Source organism: Arachis duranensis, chromosome 9 (assembly GCF_000817695.3).
Source record: "Arachis duranensis cultivar V14167 chromosome 9, aradu.V14167.gnm2.J7QH, whole genome shotgun sequence".
Taxonomy (NCBI): Eukaryota; Viridiplantae; Streptophyta; class Magnoliopsida; order Fabales; family Fabaceae; genus Arachis; species Arachis duranensis.
In genome coordinates, this window is record NC_029780.3 from 3,677,728 (window position 1) to 3,702,326 (window position 24,599).

General features: G+C 28.6%; 1 protein-coding gene and 1 long non-coding RNA gene across 3 annotated transcripts in view; both read right to left on the reverse strand.

Moving 5' to 3' along the window:
* The window catches only part of LOC107464100 (uncharacterized), a 2,316-nt gene extending 1,702 nt beyond the window's left edge, over window positions 1-614 (reverse strand). For both annotated transcript variants that reach the window (XR_001587023.3, XR_008002837.1), the window contains exon 1: window positions 31-614. This is a non-coding gene — a long non-coding RNA (uncharacterized LOC107464100). The remainder of the gene's footprint in view (window positions 1-30) is intronic.
* Window positions 615-7,462: 6,848 nt separating this feature from the next.
* On the reverse strand, window positions 7,463-10,961 carry LOC107464081 (inositol oxygenase 1). Its single transcript, XM_016082990.2, has 11 exons — window positions 10,707-10,961; window positions 10,207-10,306; window positions 9,465-9,546; window positions 9,183-9,387; window positions 9,017-9,076; window positions 8,749-8,801; window positions 8,507-8,629; window positions 8,340-8,409; window positions 8,140-8,218; window positions 7,953-8,034; window positions 7,463-7,821 (listed from the first exon to the last, which is right to left on the reverse strand). Exons 1-11 carry the CDS (start codon window positions 10,741-10,743, stop codon window positions 7,792-7,794), a joined length of 921 nt encoding a protein of 306 aa, XP_015938476.1. The 5' UTR covers window positions 10,744-10,961; the 3' UTR covers window positions 7,463-7,791.
* Window positions 10,962-24,599: the final 13,638 nt, after the last annotated feature.

Genomic DNA, 24,599 nt, shown 5'->3' on the forward strand with positions numbered 1-24,599 from the left:
CACCCAAACATCAGAGGAAGCCTGTGAAACCTCTCAAACAAAATCAGATCCTGAAATTGGAACCACTGATCCAAATCTCAACTTCAGCTGCTTCCTTCGTCTCAGCCAATCTCTTCTTCCTGTTAAAGCACAATGCCTAGTAATGTGGTTATTGATAATAATGAGTCCAAGATTCTTGTGACTATGGCAGGGGATGGAAACCCTTCCTACTTAGTTGAACCAATTGCTTCTTTGAATTGTTGCACTTGTGATTGTGAAGCTAATCCAACACCACCTTTATCAAGTTTAATCAATGAAAAAATACTGATGAATTGATTAGAAACAGATTCACAATGATTTTTGTTATGGTGCTTCTTCTTCACCTTTCACATTCGAGTAGTTTTTAGGTTCCCTGAATATGTCAGGCAATTAAGAGTATCTATGTAATAATCACAATGATTTATATCATAAGATATAGAATAAAAACAAGACTTAATCTACTTACACCTAATTCATCATTCATTCCCATGCCAAACTTCCAATTTATCAAAGCTTCATGACTTCAATTTTATCTAAGCTTCATGACTTCAAATGAACTCTAGAGTTTGATATCTTTATTCGAAATTATTTGTTAAGAATATTAAATTTATCAAAAAATCATAATTAATCAGACATTATGAAAGGTGTACACAGACACTCTAACATTTGAGCAAATTAAGAGAAGTTCAACAAGCAAGTTCGCATTAACATTAATGCAAAGATTTCAATACATCCCTAAAATATGCATGAGTTAAGTAAAAACATATTGAAGGGACTACAGAAGCTCACAGATTCAAAACATTAAGATCCTTCAATAGTTTTCTTAAGCGGGAATCAAAGTTGGATACAACAGTCATCTTAACTGTGCCAGTGTTTATCATCTTACTATGATAGGAGGGACAAACTTAAAAGAAAACAATGGTTAAAGAGGAAAAAGATATATTTGATTCGTGAAACTTCCAACATCCTTGAGAAGAGTAGTTGTTTCATAAGCTCCATCTGAAAGATGCCACACATCTCCATTTGCACAATACTGACATGAATAACGCTAAGTTCAGAAACAAGCATGTGTCATATTGTATATTTGAAATTTGAAGGCATGTGTCAGGTACTTTTAAAATCTCCTACTAATTTATTTTTCTTGGATAAGTATGCAATAGTATATAGATAAATAGAAATAACAGATGAATTCTGAGGAATGAACAAGAAGGAAGACCAGAAGATGAACAATTAAAAAGGATAGATATTATCAAAGTATTCAAGGTTTTGAATCTTTTGATAGGTAAGAACTGAATTTTTCAAAACGGTTGTGCAATTCATAGATAAATTAACTTTATTAAGAGAATCATCATAAATTGGGACTAATATAACAAATAGAGCAGTCTCCTACGTAAAATGGTCACATTGTAAACTTCTTCAAAATAATCTTCATCACTGGAACCAGGGACTTCAGAAATTACACAAAATGGCCTCCCATCTCCCTGTTAAAATACAAGTATAAAATATAAGAGAGTGTGTAGTAATGATATGACTGCATAAAATTCTTTTGAAATCAAAATAACATTCAGATAAAATTATTAAACACATAAATAAATCTATTGCCAATGGAAATTGCACATTTGCGCACACTTCTCAGAATCCATACTGTGACAAACGAAGAACATTCAAATTCACATAAAATTATCATAGAAAAGAAAATAAAGTAAAATAAAAATAAAAATAAAATGGAGGGAGAAGCAGAGATCAGAGTCGCTGGTGAAGAAGGGGAACAGAGAAACGACAGAAAATGATAAAGTGGTATACCCAAGTGTAGCGGCGGCGGCAGAAACGTGTTGCGGCGTCGAGGATCAGAAAACAAACACGGTGCAGGGGAGAACGAGGAAGTAGCACGGATAGAGAGGAACATAGAACAACCAAGGCGAGTAAAAGAGGCAAAAACCTAGCAAAACTAAGGATTTCTTCTTTGAATATGGAATTGAAAGAAACAGGAGAAATGTGTAAAACAAAAAAAATAGAGGGACAAATATTTAATTATTAATTAATTTAAAAATAGAAAATGGGGTTTATTTTGTAAATATTTTGTTAGTGGTTAATCATACTCCCACATAAAAGTGGGAGTAAGGAATCCATAGCTATAATAATAATAATAAGAGTAATGTTAGGGAACCAAAAGAGTATTAGCCAAAAACCAGCTAAATACGTTGGGGTGAATCCAAAATCTCTACGAGTTAATATATATAGATGTTTCTTCTGCTAAGTATCAAGAATGTTTCTTTTTCATACTAAATGGATGTTCTTTTATATATTTTTCGAATTTTTTTGTATTACAAATGTTTCTTTAAAATTTTATATTTTTTTTAAATTATAACTGGATATTTCTTTTGTTAAATATTAGGATGCTTTTTTTCATATTAAATGAATATTTTTTTATATTTATGTAATTGTTTAAAAATTCCTTTTGACTAAGATCAAGTGTGTAATTTGCAGTCAACACCCTTCTCTTTGACCACCCGGTCATTCTTTTAGAATCACATCCGAAACCAAATTCCCACTCCAACCGAGAGCCCACCTCCTCTGTCCGTCACCTTTCTTCATCTCTTATACTTCTTCTTTTGTTTAGTCCAGTTAAAAAAACGAAATTTCTGCATCTCTTTTTTGGTTGCTGGCGGTGCCCGGGGCACACAGTTGCAGTGCTGACAGCAAGTTCTATAGGCTTTGCGGTAGAGATTTGGACGAGATGATAACCGACACTTTGCAGCACATACTCCGTTACAGAGGTGCGTTCTTGTGAGGAGGCAGAGGAATTTGTGTGTGTGATTGTTGGAGGTGAGTAGGTTAATATGAGAGAGAAAGAGAAGGTTTTTATAGTTTTAATTAGGTTTTAATTAAGTTTTAAATTTTGAATTTAAAAAATTTAAAATTAATTAATTATTAATATAAATTAACATAGTTTTGTTTAATTTTTTGTTGGTAATTTTTTGGTTCTATATACTTTTTCTAATAATAATAATTTAGCCACGTGTAGACACGTGCCCGATCTAATTAATTTTTTTTAGTGACTGTTGTATCTATTTCTAAGAGCCAAAAATATTATTTATTTTATGTGTACATTGAAGTGCAAATAAAATTAGGGGCGTACCATGGCGTTATTCTACAACAATTTAATTAAAAGACTGAAGTTTCAAATTAATATTTGTAGCTTTTTATTTACTTTATAATTATGGCAAAATGATACAAAAAATGCTTCTCAGGCCTCAAGAAGGCAACAATTTATTATTTCTTTTTTCCTTTTAGCTTTCACAATTTTTTCTTTTTTTCTTTTCTTTGATTTACAACTTTATTTTTAATTTGTTTGGAATTTTTTCATTTCTACAATCATTTTTCCATGTTCACAATTCCAGATATCATATGAGAATTCCAAAATTAGTGATATGATGGGGCTGGGCTAGATATTAACAAATGCATGTCGTAACTTAATCGGCCTAACGAAAGACTATAAAAAATTTAATCCCTCGTTAAAAAAACAAAATTGACCCAAAAAATACATGTTGAGAAAAATAAAAAGTAAATGTTGTTTACATGTCATAACTTTCTATTATTTTTAATTGTTATATATGAGTTATAAGTTTTTAAAATGAAGAAATATTTTTATTTTCTTTTATAGAAGTTTCTAACTTTTAAAATATTTACTAATTCACTTATGTACTCAATAGCAATTCCTTATAAAATATATTTAAAGTTAAAATTTTATAATAATATTTTAGGATAATATTTTATAGAAAAATAATAAAAAAAACTTCATGTGTGTAGTTTAATTTATCTGATTTATTATCAAAGGTCAGTCAGTTGTTGAGTTAGATGTTATAATGTTTTCGCAGTAAATGGTTTACATGCTAGAATTTTTTATTTTAAAATAAAATAAATGTAATATTTATCAAAATAAATATTTTTACGAATTTATCGATTTAAATTTGTTTGTCATATTTTGTTTATATGGTAAACAAGATGATTTTTTACGTATTTTATTTTCAGTGTAAATGAGATACAACAAATTAAATTGACACGTGTAAATCTCATTTACATGTATTTTTAAAAAAAATAATAATAAATATTAATAATATTAATAATCCAAAGTATATAAAAAAATTGGTGGAAAAGACTAAAATGAATATATTTGATCAATTTTAGTCTATTTTAAATTGTAGAGATTAACACGTTTACTCAAAATTTATTAAACTCTCCACTGTTAATACGGTTACCTCTTTTCTAACTACCGAGTACCTACTCTTTAAAAATTTAAAATATAATTTAATATATTTATTTCTTCTATATTTACTTACTTTTTTCATTTATAGTACGAGAGTACATATAAATTTTATTTGTTGCATGGGAGTACATAAAAATTTAAAATATAATTTTTTATGGCCATCCTTCCTAATAAAATAGGAGATATTTTACACATTTTTCATGAACAACTTTATTAAATACAATTTCCAAAAAAATACATGTAAACGAGATATATATCGTGTCAATTTGACTTACCATATCTTGTTTACGAGATACGTAAAAAATCATCTCATTTATACTGTAAATGAGATATGACAAAAATTTAAATTAATAAATTTTCATAAAAATATTTATTTTGATAAATATTATATTTATTTTATTTATTAAAATAAAAAAACCCACAACCATTCAAAACTTTTTCATTCTTTTCGTTCTTTTCTTTTTCCCGTTTAGTTCTCTAATATTGATTCTGCCTCAAGAAATTCCATCTTGATACGTGACCAAAATCATCATGAAAATGCACAGGTCAAAAGAATTCATTTGAATAGAACCCCGATCTTCAAAAGAACTGCACAATGACAAATATCATGAGACAATTTCTGGCACTTCAACGGTAAAGAATGCCTTCAACTATAAATTTAGGATCCGATCAAGAATGGTAAAGATGACAGGTTGAAAAAAAGTTTTTTCAATCCCAAGACTACTGATGGCATTTTAGTGTGGATGCACCCGAGATTAAAAGAAACAGTGCAAAATGGATGGTTACCATGGCACAATTCAAAAGATTCTGTTTGGAAGGGTGACAATGAATCCAACGAATGGCTTTGTCAAGCTCTCGTACTCTAATAAAATAGAAAGAGTACATAAAGAGTACACAAAAATAATAAAATTGTGAAAGAATAAAAAAAAATAAGAAAAAAATTTATTGATTGTTGATTGATTGAGAATTATAAACTATAAAGGTAAAACTAAGTATATATAAAATAGTAGCCAATGAAAGATAAAAGAGTTCTGTTAGAGAACCAACTAGGGTCCAGCCAACTTCTGCCAACTTTTTAATAATCGGATCTTTTTAACAAAGAAATGTATAGGGTACCAACATATTATCTGCCAACTTCTGCCAACTCTTATTTATATTTGTGTTTCATGGAAGTGTGTTCGTAGATGTGTCTAATAATTAATATATTTTAAATACATATATAAAGAGACACATCCAGAAAATATATCTATAAAGAGACTTCTATTAAACACAGTTATAAAAAAGACATTTTTATTAGACACCTCTATGAAACACAATTATATTGGTAACGTAGCGGAACCGTTTTAACAAAGGTAAGTTGATATACATGGATGTTGCTTTTGTTAAATATCATGATGTTTTTTTTCATATTAAATAGATGTTTTTTAATGTATTTTTTGAATTTTTTGTATTACTGATGTGGATATTTTTATTTTTTTAAGAATTATATAATTTTTTTTTAAATCATATAACTAAACATTTCTTTTGTTAATTATTAAGATGTTAAGCATTAGGATTTTTTTATATTAAATAAATATTTTTTTATATATTTTTACAATTGTTCAAAAACAACCCTTTTTTTATTCCCAAAAAAATGGCGTTAAAAACAAATGCACTTTTGTTACTTCCATTGATAGGAGGAGCGTTGGCATACCGGACAGTTTGAGCATCTTCTCCAAAACCTCCGTTCAGCAAGAATAAGGATGAGAGATGGCAGACATTTGGCGTACAAAGAGTTTGGTGTTCCAAAAGAATGGCCAAGAACAAGATCGTCTTCATGCATGGTTTTGCTTCTTCGACGGCGAACTTCTTGAGGTCTTGCGTGAGGGCAAGAGTGGAGAGGATCTGACGGTGAGAGAGAATCTGTGTGTATTGTTGTGGAATGTGCAGGTTAATATAGAAAAGAAGGAGAATATTTTTATAGTTTTTAATTAGGTTTAATTAATCAGTTTTTAATTATTTAAATTTTGAATACAAAAAATTTAAAATTAATTATTAATAATTATAATTAATTAAGTTGTTCAATTTTTGGTTGGTTACTTACTTGGTTTTCTATACTTTTTTAAGATAAGAATAAATAAAGATAAGATAAAGATAAGATAAGATAAGATAAAAACTAAAATTATAATTGGATTTGTGTATTTTATTGAGTTGAATTTGTGGAACGTGAAATGTCTTTATTGTTGTTTTAATACATTTCACCCCTTAATCTTGTCAGTTTTCATGCACCGTTAGTTTTTATCACGTACATATGTCACTAAAATATAAACGAATTGTATGTCACTCTCCAAAACCAGCACCTATCACTAATGCATATAAGCTCTGCATGTAATCACGAAGAATTTACGTGTTTCTTTTGAATATAAAATTTTTTTACAGATGATCATAGTAGTATTACTCAGATCTATAGTTATTTTCTATCTTCAGTTTTGATCAATGTATTTACAGTTTTCAGTTGATTAAAAAAAAAGTTGAGTTGATAAGGTCAGTTAATTAAGTGATAATGGAATATTAGTAAAAGTCATTGTTATGTAATGGAGTTTATTCTATAAAACAACCAACAAAATTTAAAAGCATAAGATTCAGATCCCATTTTAAACCTTACTTCCGGTGACAAAAGCTCAGTGACTGAATCTCCTCTCAGACCATTCACCCTCCTCTGATAGCTGCAGCTTTTTCTATTAGTAGTAGTAATAGAGGGAGAAGAACTGACCTAAAATAGAGTTATTCAATCCTGCATAAGAAAACATACACTTAAGCAACCACCATTCACAAGTATGTCAACATTTGAAAGGCATGAAAAGAAGAGGCCAGGGAGAGAAAGAGGAGGTTCAAGAGAGCATCAACACCATGAAGTCATGAACGCTCTCCATGAAAAAAATAAACTAAATAAATTAGTCATGTAGAGTCATTCTTATATGGCATAAGAGTAATCATTTTTCTTAATTCTACAAAATAATTATATTCTCTTCTATTTTAATTTAATTTTTACTGTTAAACTTTGATTTATGAATGATATTATAACTCTTGTCATGACATAACATATATTGCAGCGCAAAATTTTTTACTATTAAAAATCTGACCAAAGTAAAAAAAAAAAGGAAAATTTAAGAAAGGAAAATAAAAAAAACCTTAATATAATTATTTCACACAACCATAATTTATTTAATTATTTAGCACCAAATACAAACACATAAACAAACTCTACTACAAATATATAACTTATTGCCTCTTCTCTATACATACTATGATATTTAGCATAAAATACAAACACATAAACTAACTCACAACTTATTGCCTCTTCTCTATACATACTATGATATTTAGTTATTTAGCATCAAATACAAACACACAAACTAACTCTACTATAAATATATAACTCATTGCTTCTTCTCCATATATACTATGATACTATCATACTAAATTATTGGCACTTTAAGCAGCATTTATGGCTCCAATTCAACATTTCACCACCTCAGCTTTTCAGTAGGAAAGTACTGCACAAAAAAAAAGACACATAAGTGTTAATTTTAAGTTAAGAGAAAATAAATTTATTTTTTTGAATGAATTATTAGAAAATAAAAGATTTCTTGCATTGCTAGCATTTTAATTTGTTGATCATTATTACCTTCTTAATGAGGGAGACATAGTATGGTTTAACCTTTTCAACATCAATTTCAACGTTGCTCTTGCTGTATAGGTCATATTTGCTACATTTTGCAAAAATTAATTAGTAATACCCACCATTATTCATAGATAAATAATTGAAATAAAATAAAATAAAATAAAATATATATAATAATGTTATAATATACTTGAAAATGTGAACCCATTTCAGATTCTCAACATCCTCATCATTCATCAAGTGCTTATATGCTCCTTCCTTATGTAATGCTGCAAAACAAATCAGTGTACCAAAATAGTAAAATTATGAATTATGAATTAACCATTTCAATAATTGGTTATATGAATTTACAAAATTTTAATTTTAGTTAGTTTCTAATTGGGCACTTGCCATAGAAGGAATGGTATCTAATAATGAACAAAGCAGCTGAGGGCAGAGTAGTCTTGTTTTTCTTTGCCACCTATATATATAGAAAACACCAAAATTTTAGACTTTTATTTGCAATTTATATATGAAATAATTAAATTATATGAATTAAGGGTTGATGTGGTGCTTACAAGATACATATAGTCATCATGTCCCCATGACATCATCACATTGTTAAGTCCACATTTCTCAGGGTAAATTCCATATTTAGTGTTGAATGCAGGATTGTTATAGTCTGGATTTTCTTTGAAATACTGAATTATAAAAAAAAAAATACAACATATAAATAAATATATGTTAGTTTGTAAAATTAATTTTCATAATGTTTTCTCTCCATCCTAACTGAAATTAAAAAAAATGGATAGATTTTTACCTTGTAATGGACATTGGATTCATCAAATCTGCAACCAACCGGGAATATGTCACCTGTATATGTGCAATAAAATTGGTGAGTATAGATTAAATAAGAAATTTCAAACAAGAAGTTTATTATTATTATTATTATTATTATTATTATTATCTTTTTAGAGACACTTATCCTAATCTTCTTTAATTTTTTTAATGAAATTAATTTTATATTTAAAAGCAAAGTCAATTTTTTTTATTAAATTTTATATATATCATGACGAAAGATCACTGACCGACAACAGCCCATTGTGGAAGTTCCCCAAAAGCAGGAAGCAGAAGCACCTTGCCAAGATCTGTATCCAAACAAATTAATTAAACTAATTGTGGCATAACAATTAATTAACAATGCAATTATAACATTGTAAATTAATTTCAAAAATCAATTGTATCAAAGTGTACCATGGATGAGGCCAGTTAAGTGAAGCCAATCTTCATTAGGGTAATCCTTTCTTATAGCTTCAGCTGTTTGCAACAAATGTTGAATTTGAGGTATATCCAGATCAGGATCACTTTCATCCACCACTCCATCAAGAAGTTCACAACATTTCCATATATCCATCTCTGCCTTATTCATTTTCCCATACTCCTCTCTCATTTTCTTCACCTATATAAAAAATTTAAAGCTTTTATATTTGAAATTAAAATTAAACATGTGATGAAGAATTTTTTATAGATGCTTACGAAGTCATAGCATTGATAAGTATGATTTTTTCTGTAGAAGTTCTCCACTCCTTCTTGCCTCATACTTTCCACATCATAATCCCTGATTCATAATAATAATAATAATAATAATAATAATAATAATAATAATAATAATAATAATAATTGTACCTTTTTATTTACTTTATAATGGTGGCAAAATGATACAAAAAAATGCTGGTCAGGCCTCAAGAAGACAACAATTTATGATAATTTTTTTTTACATTTCACAATTTTTTTTCCTTTGATTCACAACTTTATTTTTAAATTGTTTGGAATGTTTTTCATATCCACAATCATTTTTTTATGTACATAGATCTATATATCATATAAGAATTCCCAAAATTAGTGATTTGATGGGCCTGGGCTTTATTAACAAACGAATGTCATAACTTGTAGGCCTAATGAAAGATTATAAAAAATGATTGTGCCTATTTACCAAAAAAAAAAATGATTGTGCCTTATTTAAAAAATAAAATTGGCCCAAAAATACATATTGAGAAAAATAAAAAGGAAATGTTAAATTAGAGAGTCAATTTAACGTAATACCAGAAAAAAAAGAGATTTTGCAAAAAAAAAATAAAAAAATAAAAAAATTAAGTTTAGTATCTGATACTGTGATTAATATGATCCTTAATGGGTATAAATTATAATGGGTGAATGGGGGCGCAAAGAGAGAAAATATTAATAATTATTATAATTGTTATTATGTGAAGAAGTGAACCTAAATCTGAGGCCAAATGAGTTGAAATGTGGCACCACAAATCCACGGTCGGCAAGTTCTTTCTCATTTGTGGGTGCCATCTTTTCTTCTAAATCATTCCCTGTAATTTTTGAATAAACTAATAATTAAAAAATAAAAAATAACAAAAAAACAACTACATAGTAAAAAAAGTTACGAGAATACACTAAGACCAATGTAAAGTTACAAAAAATGGTAACAAATTCTGTTTATTTTAAATTAAAAAAAAGAAAAGAAAAATTTAAAATAAATAAATCACAGTTATCTATTTTTAGTTTATATATAATTACAACACACTTTTTTTATTTATTACTTTAATACTTAAATACTCAAATTTAAATAGATGTAACAGTTATTAAAATGATAAAAAATAAGTTATAAGCTTCTCTCTATATGATACACTAAGGAGAGAAAATTAATTTTTAAAAAATATATTTAAATTATGATTAAAAACAAATAAATAAGGGTTTTAAAAAGATTACCAAAATAATCATCAGTTTGCTCAAGGAACATAGTCATGTTGATGAGTAGTGAGTAACGAGTTTGAACAAAAGAAAAGATAGTGGAATATGATGATGATGAAACTGCAGATGTGTTGATGGCAAAGTTTCTTAAAATAACGTTGCTATTTATAAGGTGTGGAGAGCCCTCTCCTGAGATTCAGAACTTCTAAAGTCCTTAACTGAAAAATTTTAATACAACAATCAATTTTTCTTTTATCCAATTCCTTTTGATTTTACACCATCTAATTAACACAACAGAAACTACCTTAGCTTACTTTTCTCCACAAAAAGTTCAACAACCCCACACTATATGTTATTTAAATAAAAAGATAATGACAAAAAAAAAGGGTACATACTCAAATTGAAAGAGAAGACAACACAATCTCATGAAAAAAAATATGATTAATTAGTTGGAGATCTTTGTATTGTTACTTAAAGTGAAAATTAGCTCATCACAATAGTTTTATTGTTTTTTACCTAACACTGTGATTATATTAGAGAAATGAATTACTATTAATAAGAATAGTTAGATATTTGATTTGAGTACAATATATACATATTCATGTATGGATTAACTCACATTAGATTTTTTTTATGGAATTTTATTAGAAAAATTAAAATATTTGACTATAATTATTCCATTAAAAATTAGAGCTAATATTAAAATTTAACGAGAATAATTATATAAGTTGACAAAAATATCTTTATTATGAACCATTTAAAATTAGTAGTATAATTGTTAAGGTTTTAATAGAGATCATTTCTAAATGTGTTAAATCTATTTAAACAAACTAAATTTTTTATGTTACATTAACTAAATTGTGATAATTGAATAAAAAATACTAATTTTTATTATTTTTAATTTTTATATATGAGCTATTTGTTTTGGACATTTATTTTTTAAATGAAAAAAAATATATTTTTTTACTTTCTCTTATAAAATTTTTAACCATTAAAATATTCACCAATTTACTTATATACTCAGTAGCAATTCTTATAAAATATATTCAAAAGTAAAAATTTTATAAAAATAGTATAGGATAATATAATTTATGAAAAAACAAGGAAGAGGATTTGTATGTGGGTCTAATTTGTCTGATTTATTATCACAAATGAGTCAGCTATGAGTTGGATGTCATGATATTTCTGCAACAAATGGTCCCCCATTTACATAGTATATTAGTATCAGATTATCAGGTCAAATAGGTAACATATGTTGTTTTTGTTAGGCGCGCTCTATCTCAATCCTTTATCCTTCTGTTGTTTTCCCTCACCGCTTCTTCCTTTCATAAACTGCGCGTCTCACTTTCCAAAGCCACCGCAGGTTACTGGATGCATATAACTTCAACCGTTATTCTTATATAGTCAGTATTCACTCACCGTTCAAACTGCATATATGTCACTCTTTAAAGATACGGCTGTTCACTCAATATGTATCATCTCAATCCTTAATCTTCTGTGATGCATTCATCGGTTCTTCTCACCAACTACACATGTCACTCTCTAAAGTCACCACTGGTCTACTCCATGCATATAATCTCAACCCTTAATCTTCTGGGTCAGGATTCACTCACTCACCACTAGTTCTTCTCACCAACTATACATGTCACTCTTTAAAGCCAACACTGATCCACTCCATGCATGTAATCTCAACCTTTAATCTTTAGGGTCAACTTTTACTCATCAGACACTCTCATAAACTGTATATGTGTCACTTTTTAAAGATACCACCAGTCACTTAATATACTCTACACGTAATGATCCAAAGTTTTTTAGTATGAAAATATTTCATAAATACTTAGATAGTCATTGTAATATTACTAAGATGGTTATAGGATTTCAGTTTTCAACCTTACTTTGCATTCTTCATGAGTACTTGACTTTTGACCATTAAAATAAAGACTACAATAATGATAAGTACTCCTTCAACTTATAATAAGTTGTGTGCATATATACTGGATTGCATGCTATGAAGGTATAATTATTTAATAATAAATACCAAGAGTATTCTATTAAATTAAATAAGTTTTAGTTCTTTAAATTATATTCTTTCTAATTTTAGTCCTTTTAATAAGCTATATAATTTTTAGTTTTATGTTCTTAAAATTTTTTTCATTTTTTGTGGTTTATCCATGTATGATAATGTAACTATTTAACAATAATATACATTAATGATCAATCAAACCAAACATTTAACTTTTGGGACAAATTAAATAAAAAATACAAGAATAACAAAAATTAAAATTTAAAAATTTATATAATTAATAAAAAATCTATATAAACTTTTTAAAAATTTAGAGAAAAAAGAGAAATATTTAAAAAGTGAACTAAATTGTGTTTACTGATTATTATATTTACTTTTTTTATTTGAAATTTTAAAATTACAAATTAAGTAAATATAACACAAAACTATATTACTCAAAAATTATAATAAAATAAAAATTTTAATTAGAATTACTTTTTAAGTTTTTAAATGAATCAATTGAAAATACGGAAAATAACTTTTAATTAGTTGCTGATAAATTTTAAATTTGTCATTACAATAAGAATTAGTAAAATATTATTTTTTGCTAGCTAATTAAATAATGTATAGCTTAGTTGGAGAATATTCCCAAAATATTATTTATCATATATATATATATATATTACAAATATTTGTAATTAATTTTTATTATATTTTATTTATAATAATTGTTTAGAACAATAATTTTTATGTTATTTAATTTAATTTTCATGAAAAAATATTCTTGCATTACAGTTATTTACGATTTAGTAGAGTAGGTTGTTATCAACAGTACTCAAGTACTCATGTATATGGATCTATGTTTATGCTTTCGGTCACACATTATTGTGTCAATGAATCTAATCTAATAATACTAATAATATTTAGCTTTTGAATTTTGACATATAGATACAGATACAGATACACAGTAACAAGTGGACATACTCTTATATGGAGACTCAAATTAAATATATCAGGTGATATTCATATATGAAAAAATTCTATAAACTTTTGGTACAAATTATATTTTTTCTATCCGGCAAATTATTAATACAGTTATGATTGAAAAAAATATTTAATAATATCATTTATTTGTAATACATCCATTAACATAATGGTAAGAAAAATAAACATCAACATTTTTATCGGTCTTTTAATTTTTATATAATAAAAATATATATTTAATTATATAATATTACAAAAAAATTTATTAAGTACTAATAGATTTACTCATAAAAATACAAAAAAAATCACAAAAAATTATTACTATTAAATTTAGTAGCAAACGGATCTAAACGGTAAAATTCTCTCTCTAATAACAGGTGAATTTAAAAAATTTGTTGGCAAAATCATGGAGATAGTTGTTTTCCTAAAATTTTTTACTATAATTTTGGCATTATAAATTCGAGTTTTACATCATATTATCGTTAGATTTATTCCTCAGCAACTTTAACAGTAACAAATTATTTTATATTAATTAAATTAAAATATAGTGACAAATTTATTCGACAATAAATTCAACGGTAAATTTAAATTTAATTTTTTTAATTTTTTGTTGAACATGTTAGAATTTGATATAGCATCATCAATCTATTTGTCGAGAGTTAATAATCAAATTCCAATCAAGTAGTATTTTTAATAAAAATAATCAACTATAATATGAAATAATAAGTGTACATAAAAAAATAAGTCAAATGGATAAACTACTAATACTGTAAAACAAAACAATAATAATCATCATCATCATCCTTGATCCTATTGAGATGGTGGTTTAGGTGGTAGTGTTGATGAATGATGACTGCCTTGATGCCTATGCAGCTGATGAAGAGCCTCTTTTAAAAGCGGCACTGTCACTAACGTGCATCTGGTTATAGTACACTGTTATTTGGTGTGGCATCTAATGGATCTACCGTAAGACTCCAAATTTTTAAAAGTTTTATCATGTACTATTCTTGATTTATTTTATTTATTTAAGACTTTATTTTTAAAATTTTTTATTAAAGATAATTAAATATTATTTTTGATAATTTGAATTTAAATTAACTAGAACTTAAAGATTTTTATAGTAATTGGATAATTTCCATGTTTAATAAGACCCTTGAGGTTTAAGATTTTTAATGTTCAAACTAATTTGAAAGAACGAGACTTTGATTAATATTTAGAAATATACCAATGACCTAAAGTGCGATTTGAGTGTTAAGGTGAACCTAAATATTATTTGAATTAATTTGAGAAAATTCATAAGAGAATGATATGTTTAGCTGTTTGACAACAGATTATGATGTCTGAATTGAATTTCTAAAAGATATATGAATTCGATTGTGAATTTTAAAATAAATGAGTAAGTAATGCGATTCTTGGCACTATGTGGACTAACTATATTATTATTATTATTATTGAAAGTAAATGGTCAAAGCATGACTTTCAAAAGAAAAAGTGCCAATATGTGATTATAGAAAGTAAGTGATTTGAATTGTGATGAGATTGTTTAGTTAGCAAGAATGTGGGTTTTATCCCGTTTGCGTGTGTTTTAATATGATTATTCTAATTGAGAATTGAGTGATGATACTAATTACTTGTTTGATAAGGATAGTGAATTTGTTTTGCTTGCTCAGTATTCTGTTATTATATAGGGATAGTAATTTTGTCCCGTCCATAACGAGGATGGTGATTTTTGTCCCGCTTATAATTTGATGATGATGATTGTTCTTTTGACAAATGTGATTATGAGAAATTATGATTATGATTTTGGTGATAACTATGATTATGTTTGATTATGATTATGATTGTGATATAACAACTGAGTTAGCAAGGATGATAGTTTTGTCTCGCTTGTATCATTGATGAAATATTGGCGCTTGGCAATGATGGTAGTTTTGTCCCACTTGCTCGGTACTACAATGGACATGTGGGATGGTAGTTTTGTCCCGCCCACATTCTCTCTTATCGTAAGGGTGGCAGGCCACTCTCTCGGATAGTAGTGTTGTCTCCAGTGAGAAGGTGGAAGGACACTCTCCCGCGATTTTATGTTATATTATATAGACTTCTTGGAAGTTCTGATATTTTCTCCTAAAGATGCACGATAGAGAGGGTATGTCCAGGTTAGCTATTAGATGTGTTGGGTTCTGACAATATAACCGATATGTGAGCTGACGCCAGTAGAACAGCATGAATCATATTGCATTTGTTTGTATATTGCTTGAATTATTTATTTGTTTGTACTTGTGTAATTGGAATATGTATGTGTGTTTGCTTGCTTGTTTGTGATTGTGATTGTTGGTCTAGAATCGTATGAAAATGATATAATTTTTCAAAAAAGAGATTGACTGGATGGTAAATATGGAAAGAAATAAAAAGTGAGTAATAGGCTTCATGATTCAGAAATAAGAAAAGTAAGCAATAGTGAAATTAAATTGGTTAATTATAAGAAAAATGATAATGTATAAAAGAAAATGATATTGAAAAATATGCATGATGAGAGAGTAGCAGTTGAATTCCTAAAAGTTTGGAGAACAAAAGGGAACCAATCGCAAGAGAATGATTCATAAGATAAGCATTAATCAACTGTGTAAAGCGATTTATATTTTATATCTTTTTATGACATTTCTAAAACCCTTACTGATATCGTGTGGTTTGGTTCTCACTCATCTATATCCTAATATTTTTCATGAAATAGACGAGGAAGTCTTTAAAGACCTTGACTGAGCATTGGACATATAGTAGTTTATTTTTAGAGTAAATTTGAATTTAGTTATTTTTTTCTCACTGTTATTTTAGAACTCATTCTGGTATGAGAGGTAGGAAATTATATTATTTGTTGTATGTATACAAATAATATACAAATATGTGTAAAGAAGTATACTTGATGTATTTTTATTCATGATCATAGATGTAGTTGTTTGAGTTGTAGTAATTGTTGATTATGTTGTTATAATTAGACTATGGAATGTATGTATGTATAAAAAATGTCTTCTATTTTAAGTTTTGATTTTTAAAAAGCTCTTTTAATATGTAAGCAAGTAATACAGTGAATATAAGTAATACCTTTGTCAGTAGCAATATCATGACTTAAAGTATGATATTCTGATAGTAAGAGTATTACATTATGATATCAGAGTAATCTTTTCTGTAGAGCCTAAAGAGTGGACTGAATATGCTTCGTTGCATATTCTGAATACATGTCATGCATTAGGTCTTGTCAAGGAGATAGGAATTAGGGCTTTATGCGCATGACCGTCTTTCGATTAATGCCATTGGCTTACTTTTGTGTAATTCGTGGTATTAACTCTGACCAACTTAGTATTATTGAATTGCGTATATGTGGACGCTAATACATTGTCAAAGACAACCTAAAAATGTTAAGAAGCTAGTGATGATAGGTTGAGGACGTTAGGAATCAAAGGAGGTTAGTGTTAGGATAACTATACTTGAGTGAATGTTAAGTTACTTGGATGCGATTAGGTTTTTGTTTGATAAATTGCTATTGTTCTGATTGTAATGGTTGAATTGTTTGATTTTGTGTGTGGATTTTTTATTCTCGAAAGAGCTAGTTTGCTTAATACACATATGGATTTTGAGAATTCTAAGAGGTTGCTACTTAAAGTAAAGACAGTGAAGTTAGAAATAATGTGACCCGATTGAAAGAATTCAAATAAAGTTAAGATCAATTTTGTTATGATGATAAATCCTTCTAAGCTTTTGTTGTTTTAGAACTTAGCCATAAACCACGTCCCTAATCTGTTACAAGATAAGTGATATTTTGACATATTGTCAAATAACATTAGAATATAGCCACAAAAAGAGATAATACTCTTTTCTTGATAATTCTGGTTTGGATAAAATTAAGTTAGATAAGAACCTTTATGATTCATGATGATGTTGATATAAAATTTAAAAAAATGGATAATTAGTTAATTAAGAATTGTGGAGTACTAAAGATTTTTAACTAATAAATTGATTAGTGATTATTAAGGTCAATAAGAGGTCAAAGAGGATAACTACAAGGGTGAGGTCTTAATTCTTATTGATACAAATAGTTGGTCGTTTTGGAGAATTAGAAAGTGAATTCCGTAAGCTGTGGCATTGCAAGAAGTTGTGAAGTATTGGATTTTAGAGAAAACTCTTGTTAATCTCATAATTCAGAAGTCAAAATCAACCTAGTGAGTTAATTTAAAGATTGAAGAAATGCTAAGCCTTGAGTGATTCAAGGAACAGAAGATTGTGGCTCACAATGCAATGATTTAGCTAAGGTATTGCAGTAATGTGGGGTGATAATGTTTCATTGGAGTTCCTTATTGGGTGTCGAATTTGTAGAATTAGTATTTTTCGAAATTCTATAGTTAGAGTGGAGTTGCTGATTATAAATTTAAGAGGCATAATTAAAGTTGCATAAATTTTTTATGAAGAACTTAGTAAAGTTAAGGAGTGATTAAGCTTAAGTTTTGGAAAATGTCTATTCTCCTTTAAATCAGTCTCTGTTGAGCAATATTAACTCTTACAATCTGGATGTTCAAGCTGGTCTAGAGGTTGGTTATTGTTGGACTGGTGTGGCTTTAAAGGTTTATGATGCTCGTAGTGGTTATTTGTGACTTAGTAAGAATATATTTAGTTAGGAGGATATGGGTAATTGGCTTTGGCTTTGGCATCACCATGTTCCGGAAAAACACAAATTTTTGGCCTGACTATGTCTTCGGGAGGCTCTTCCTACTGCTACATTTCATTTTAGGAGGGGTATTTTGCACACAGATAGCTATCCACGATATTTCTCAAGTCAGATATCGATTTTATATTGCATTTGGGATTGTCCAAAAGCCCAACTAGTTTGGCATGCATGCTTTGGGGATCTCCGGTCAACTAGTGGATTTGATGAGTTGGTTCTTACATAATAGCAAACGCCGCTCCTTTAGATTCTTTTCTGATCTCTAGTGGATTTGGCATTCAAGAAATAACGAGATCTTTCATCCTCACGAGCATTGGACTACAAACAAGGTGACTGGTATGACCTTGTCCTTGGAAAAGGAGCTCCGAAATATTTTTGAGTTGCAACGACTATCTATCCTCTCCACCATTAGTGGCTCTTGGATTTCTCCCTCAGTGGGTACCTTTAAGATTAATTGTGATGCTAGCTATCCTGGCAATAGTGCTCGGGTTGGTTTTGCTTGTGTTAGCAGATATTGGAAAGGAAGGTGGCAACGAGGCTGTTTAGGAACAATTGAGAGTCGTAGCATTTTGCAAGGAGAGTTGTTTGTTATTTGGAGAGACTTTCTTTTAGCATGGGACTCGAAGCAAAGAGATATTATATGTGAGACAGACTGTGTGAAGGCTTTTACTATTATCAATAATTTACAGGATTACTCTAGTTTTATTGATCCTTTGGTGTTAAAAATCTAAAATATCATGTCTTGGAAATAGCGTGCTGATCTCCGGTTGATCTTGAGAGATGCAAACACAGTAGCAGACATCATGGCAAAGATTGCAATGAGGACCTTTTCTCCTCAAGTGGAACTTCCGTTGCTTTAGAAAGAATTTGAGAGTAGTATTCAGCGGGACTGTCTTTCTTAGGCAGTTTCTTGTTTATTTTTATTTCTTTTTTGTTGTTGTTTGTTTTCTTTAAAGTCACAAAAAAAAGCTTAAGTTTTGGAATGTTGTAATCTATAGTTGGTAGTGAGATTAGTCCCTTCTTGGGACTTATTGGATGGTTAGGAGAAAAAAAAAAGAAATATTGAGCTAGATTACGTTGAAGAGGTTGGATATTTGAAGTGAAAGTTGAGGTAAAAATATACCTTCAATATAATAATGTTTAGTGTTTGAATTGATTCTTGGTGTTGCAAACTTTGAAGTTCTTGAGTGAATTATCTGAAAAGCAAGTCAATGTACAAATCAAAATTTAAGTTATGCAAACTATTGTTGATGGATGTAATGAGATTTAAAGTAATTATGTTTGAGGTATGAAAGGTGAGGATCTAAGGTTGAAAGGATAGTCATTTCTCATGGAAGGTTATGAGAGAATAAAGAGATTATGGAATTGGAATGCATTGAGAAGGTTGATGGATCGAGAAGAGAGTTTGAAAAGAATTCAAGTAAAGTAGCTTTTGATGTAAGATGAGGTGTAAGTTATGACATTGGATGTTCAAATGAACTTGAAATAGTGTGATGAATAAATTGAAAAGTGCCTAATATTTGATTTGTCAAGGGAACAAGAGTGTGTGAATGTGAGCAAAATTATTTTAACACGAACCTATTAGATCTGTCTTGTAACGATTGTATTTCGTTGTACATTTTCTCATATTTTATAACAAATTTAATTTATGCAACTTTTTACGTCTCATCAATTGTTGAGGGTAAAAATTTTTATAAAGTGAATATAATGTAAGATTCCAACCTTTTCAAAGTTTTATTATAAACCACTTTTGATTTGTTTAGTCGTTCAAAACTTTATTTTTAAAAAATTATTTTATTAAAGATAATTAAATATAATTTTTGGTCATTTGAGTTTAAATTAATTAGAATTCAAAGATTTTTATAATAATTTGAGTAATTTTTATGTTTAAAATTAAAATTTTTAGAAATTAAAAAATAATAAAAATTTTATATGATTTAATTTGATCTTGAGATTTTAAATTTAATTTTATGAAAAAAATTAAGTAGGATATTTTTACTTTTAAATTAGTAGTTATTTTAAATTAATTAGTAAGTTGACAAATAAATATTTTGTATTGCTAAAATAAATTTTTACTGAATTATCCTTGGTCCTAAAAATTATTATTTTATCCCTCACTTTTATTAAAAAATTTTAAACTACCCCTTACCTTTTTTTCCTAACCCTAACCCTAATTTCTAAACATATTCTCCTCTCGTAGTCACTATACATACAATTTTTCTATCTCTCATTCTTACACACATATTCAGAGAAGAAGAAAGAAAAAGAGAACGAAGGAGAATAGGGAAGAATGACGCTAGCAGGACTGGGAGTTGCTATCGAGCATGAGAATGGTGGAGAGAGAGATCCAAATTGAGGTGTGAGAGAGAGAGGCGTTGAGAGAGAAGACGTGACAAGGTGAGGAAGGAGGTGGCCATTCCCGTCGTAGCTGGAGCTTCCACCACCATTGTTGTCGCCAATCGAAGTCACCACCACATTGAGTTCACCAAGAAGAAGATGATGAAAGAGAAAGATAAATAGAGAGAAGGACAGTGCCATTGCCGTCGCTATTGGGTTGTTGCCAGATCCACGACCGTCGTCATCGAAGAAGTCGCTACTAGAAGGAAATCCTTGCATCGCCGAACCCAGCAAAGGAGAGAACAAATGCAAAAAAAGAAAAAAAAAGGAAACGTGACGGAGCAGGAGTATCTTCGTCATTCCTATAGTTATCGTGTCGTCGTGCCCCTGGTTGCCGGAAAATGGATCTGCTATTGCTGGATACCATGGTTAGAGCTGTTGTTGTTGTTGCTCAAGTTTCGCTCAGCCACGGTTGTTGTTGGTGAGCTTGAAGGGAGTCACTACCGCTGCTTTTGCTCGCCAAAAAAGCTGTTGCCACCACTTCTTATTTAGGTAAGCTTGCCAAAAAACTGCCCCTATCTTGCTTCGTGTTGTCCTATTTGCAGTTGTTTTTGATCTTTTGTTTTTAAGAACTGTCACTGTTGTTGTGTGGTACTGCCACCTTTGTCCATAGCCACGATTGTTGCTAAAAGTCACTACCGCGATAGCCGTATATCTCTATCAGAGCTAATGTGAATGTTGTTGCCACTAGTCTGATCGTGTAGTTGAGTCACCTTAAGGTAGGAGATTTTTCCTTAAACTTATGTTATTTCAAGAAATTATTTTAAATTGATATGGAATATATATTTAGTAAATGTGTGAGTCATATGAATCAAATTGGAGTGTTTTGGAGAAATAAAATTGATTAAATGATGATAGATTTTAAAGTAATAAAATGGATCAGAAACAGTAGTTGAAGCCTTTTGGTAGGTAGATTAGGATTTATGAATATCTTGCCTCTTAGTTGAAGATATGAGTTGTGATTACTTGATTCTGTGGATCATTTGATGAACGTTGTAGTTAATTACAATGAACACAAGTAATATCTTTCCGTTAGCGATATCATGACTTAAATATGATATTTTGATAGTAAGGGTGTTACATCTACCCTAGCTCCTGCCTCAGGAACTCTGCCTCTGCATCGCAAGTATTCCTTTCTACCATGCGTGCGAGGAGCTCGTTATTCCTCTCCTCAGCCAGATGCAGTTGGTGACCCTGGTTCTGTAAGCTCTAAGTGAGACTGTGAGCATGCTTTCGTAAATCGATATCCTTGGGATCTGCAAGGCTGGTGGCTGAGGTGGGTGAAACCCTCAAGGTGGAGGTGTGTTAGTTGCTGGCGAAGAACGACCCCGGCCTGTAGACATGATTCTTGTACGACTCAAATACGATCTCTCACCACACTGCGTCAAGATTGATGACAAAAACATAGGAGTTGTTGCCGTCCTCCCTAATATGCTAAAATTGCTGGGTCACATCCTCCAGGTTAGGGGAGACCGAAAGAGAGAGGAGAGGGATGGGGAGAGAAGAGGTTTCAAAAAGTGAGGAGAAAAGGGTGCGCGTTTTGAATTTAGGCCAAAATTATTGTCAGATTTACCGATGGATAAATACGATGACAATGAATTTGTGGTTACTGAAATACAACATTCCACTAATTAGGGTTATCGGCGGATAAATTCGTTGGTAAATCTCACCTTAATTTTTACGCCTTTTTTTAAAAATTTTCCCTCCAATTATTACCAACGAATTTATCATTAGAAACAAAATTCCAACGTAATAGTTTGCGCTGATGAATTTATTACTTCAACTGCCAATAAATTTGACGATAAAATCATTACTAATAAAAAACATTAAATCTAATAGTATTCAATATTTTTCTTATAATATAATATCATATCAATAAAATAATTATTTTTATATTAATTACATAAATAATTAAAAAAATATGACTAACTAATTATATATGAAATATATTAAAATTAGATTCTTTCAAATACGCAATACATATTTAGCACTTTCAAATATAGAAAAATTGTATTATCTTATCAAATGGCCAATTCTATGATATTTTTTATTTGGTGTCTAATTTTTTTAATTTATTTTTTATAGTAAAATTTAAATTTTTTATTTTTTATACTCTAAATTTAAAATTAATTATTTAATTATTTTGACAATTAAACAATAATTTTTAGACACTATAACAAGCACACATTCACCCATATATATACACAAAGTTGAACGACATGCATATCCATAAACGAATTCTACCAATAAAAAAAAATCATAGCTAGCAATCTACCATTAGTTAAATAATGGTGGTTTTTTTGATAGATAAACGATGGTAAAATTAAAACATCACATTATTATGGACTGTGTTAAATGCTCCCTGCATGATGCATGCATAGTAAATTAAAGATTAATAACGAGAGGACAAGTTGCGAATATAATAAATGTTGCGTCACTTTCAGAAATTGCAATGCAAGCTGTGAGGCAGTGAGAGTTTGTGATTGAAATCTGGCCAAAGCTCCTTTTAATTTTATTGAAACATCCAAAGCTAGCTGAGGTAAGGGACTATATGTAGTTCCTGCTTTCAAATTTCCAGCACAGAATTTTAATAATATTGTGCTAAAATAAGTTAATAATATTAGTTAGTCAATATTACACGTGTTGACGTGTATCCTCTTATTTATAAAAAAATGCATTAATAATTTTTCAGATCTAGTTATAATAATAATAATAATAATAATATGTAATATTCTGTATAGGATAATATAGTCTAATATTAAGTATACAAGTTTAGTTTGTACTCCTGCGATCTTCCTATCTTTACAGGAATTACAGCATTATTTTTCTTCCTAATCATGTAAATTTTACTGACAAGATAATCTTTTGTTTTCTTATTTTAGGGATATGTCTACAAAAATTTATTTTTAGATAAATGACAAATATTCAACATATAATACATCCTATACATCATTTTCCACAAAGAAAAATGTATGAATTCAAAAACAGAATAATTAATGTGTGGTAAATATAATCTTAATATTTACCATTTTTTGATATAATAATACACCTGGTGAAGATAACGTAAAAACTAAAAGCATTCATGAAGTTATCAAACAAAATTTTTGAGAAAAAGATCTCTCGCCAATAATGGATACTAATTAATTTTGTAGTATCGACGTAGTGGATTTTGAGAAAAGTCTTTTCGGAATGTTAATTATCATTTGTGTCTCTCTTTTAGTAGATATCCTTATGTATATTGTAGTGTAATTAGGTTTTTTTGTTATTTTATTTATTTATTTTCACGATAAAAAAGGGTCAAGACACAAAAATATCCTCTAATTTTGAGATATTTTTATATTTTAGAATGTTAGACAATTAAGTCACTTTTTTTAACAAGTTTAACTATATAAGTTAATCAATTAAATCAGTCCTAAAAAATAGCTTAATTTTTAAATTTGTTATTAAAAAAATTTATCAATTAAATTAATACTTCATAAATATTATAAATTAATTATTTTTGTCTTTTAATCACTTACTTATCAATTTTCGTTAATAATTAATAATATAAAACGTTAACTCATATTATACATTATACCTAACAATTTAATATATTTAATTAGAAATTAAATAAATATATTTATAAAAATTTATCAATTTAGTGTAGTTAAATGTTATTTATAATATATATTATCAGTTAATGTTATATATCATTAATTATTGACGAAAACTATTTATTAAGTGACAGAAGAGTAAAAATAATTAATTTATAAATTTTAAAAAACTAATTTAATTACTAATTTTTTAAAAAATAAATGTAAAAAATATTCTCCGC

What these genes read in the sequence shown, in the direction of transcription:
- LOC107464081 (XM_016082990.2), bottom strand. Translation starts at nt 10,743, where the DNA reads ATGACTATGTTCCTTGAGCAAACTGATGATTATTTTG. An exon ending in GCAAACTGATGATTATTTTG is followed by an intron (nt 10,307 to 10,706) that starts GTAATCTTTTTA and finishes CAAAAATTACAG; the next exon opens with GGAATGATTTAGAAGAAAAG. An exon ending in ATGTCTCCCTCATTAAGAAG is followed by an intron (nt 7,822 to 7,952) that starts GTAATAATGATC and finishes TTTTTTGTGCAG; the next exon opens with TACTTTCCTACTGAAAAGCT.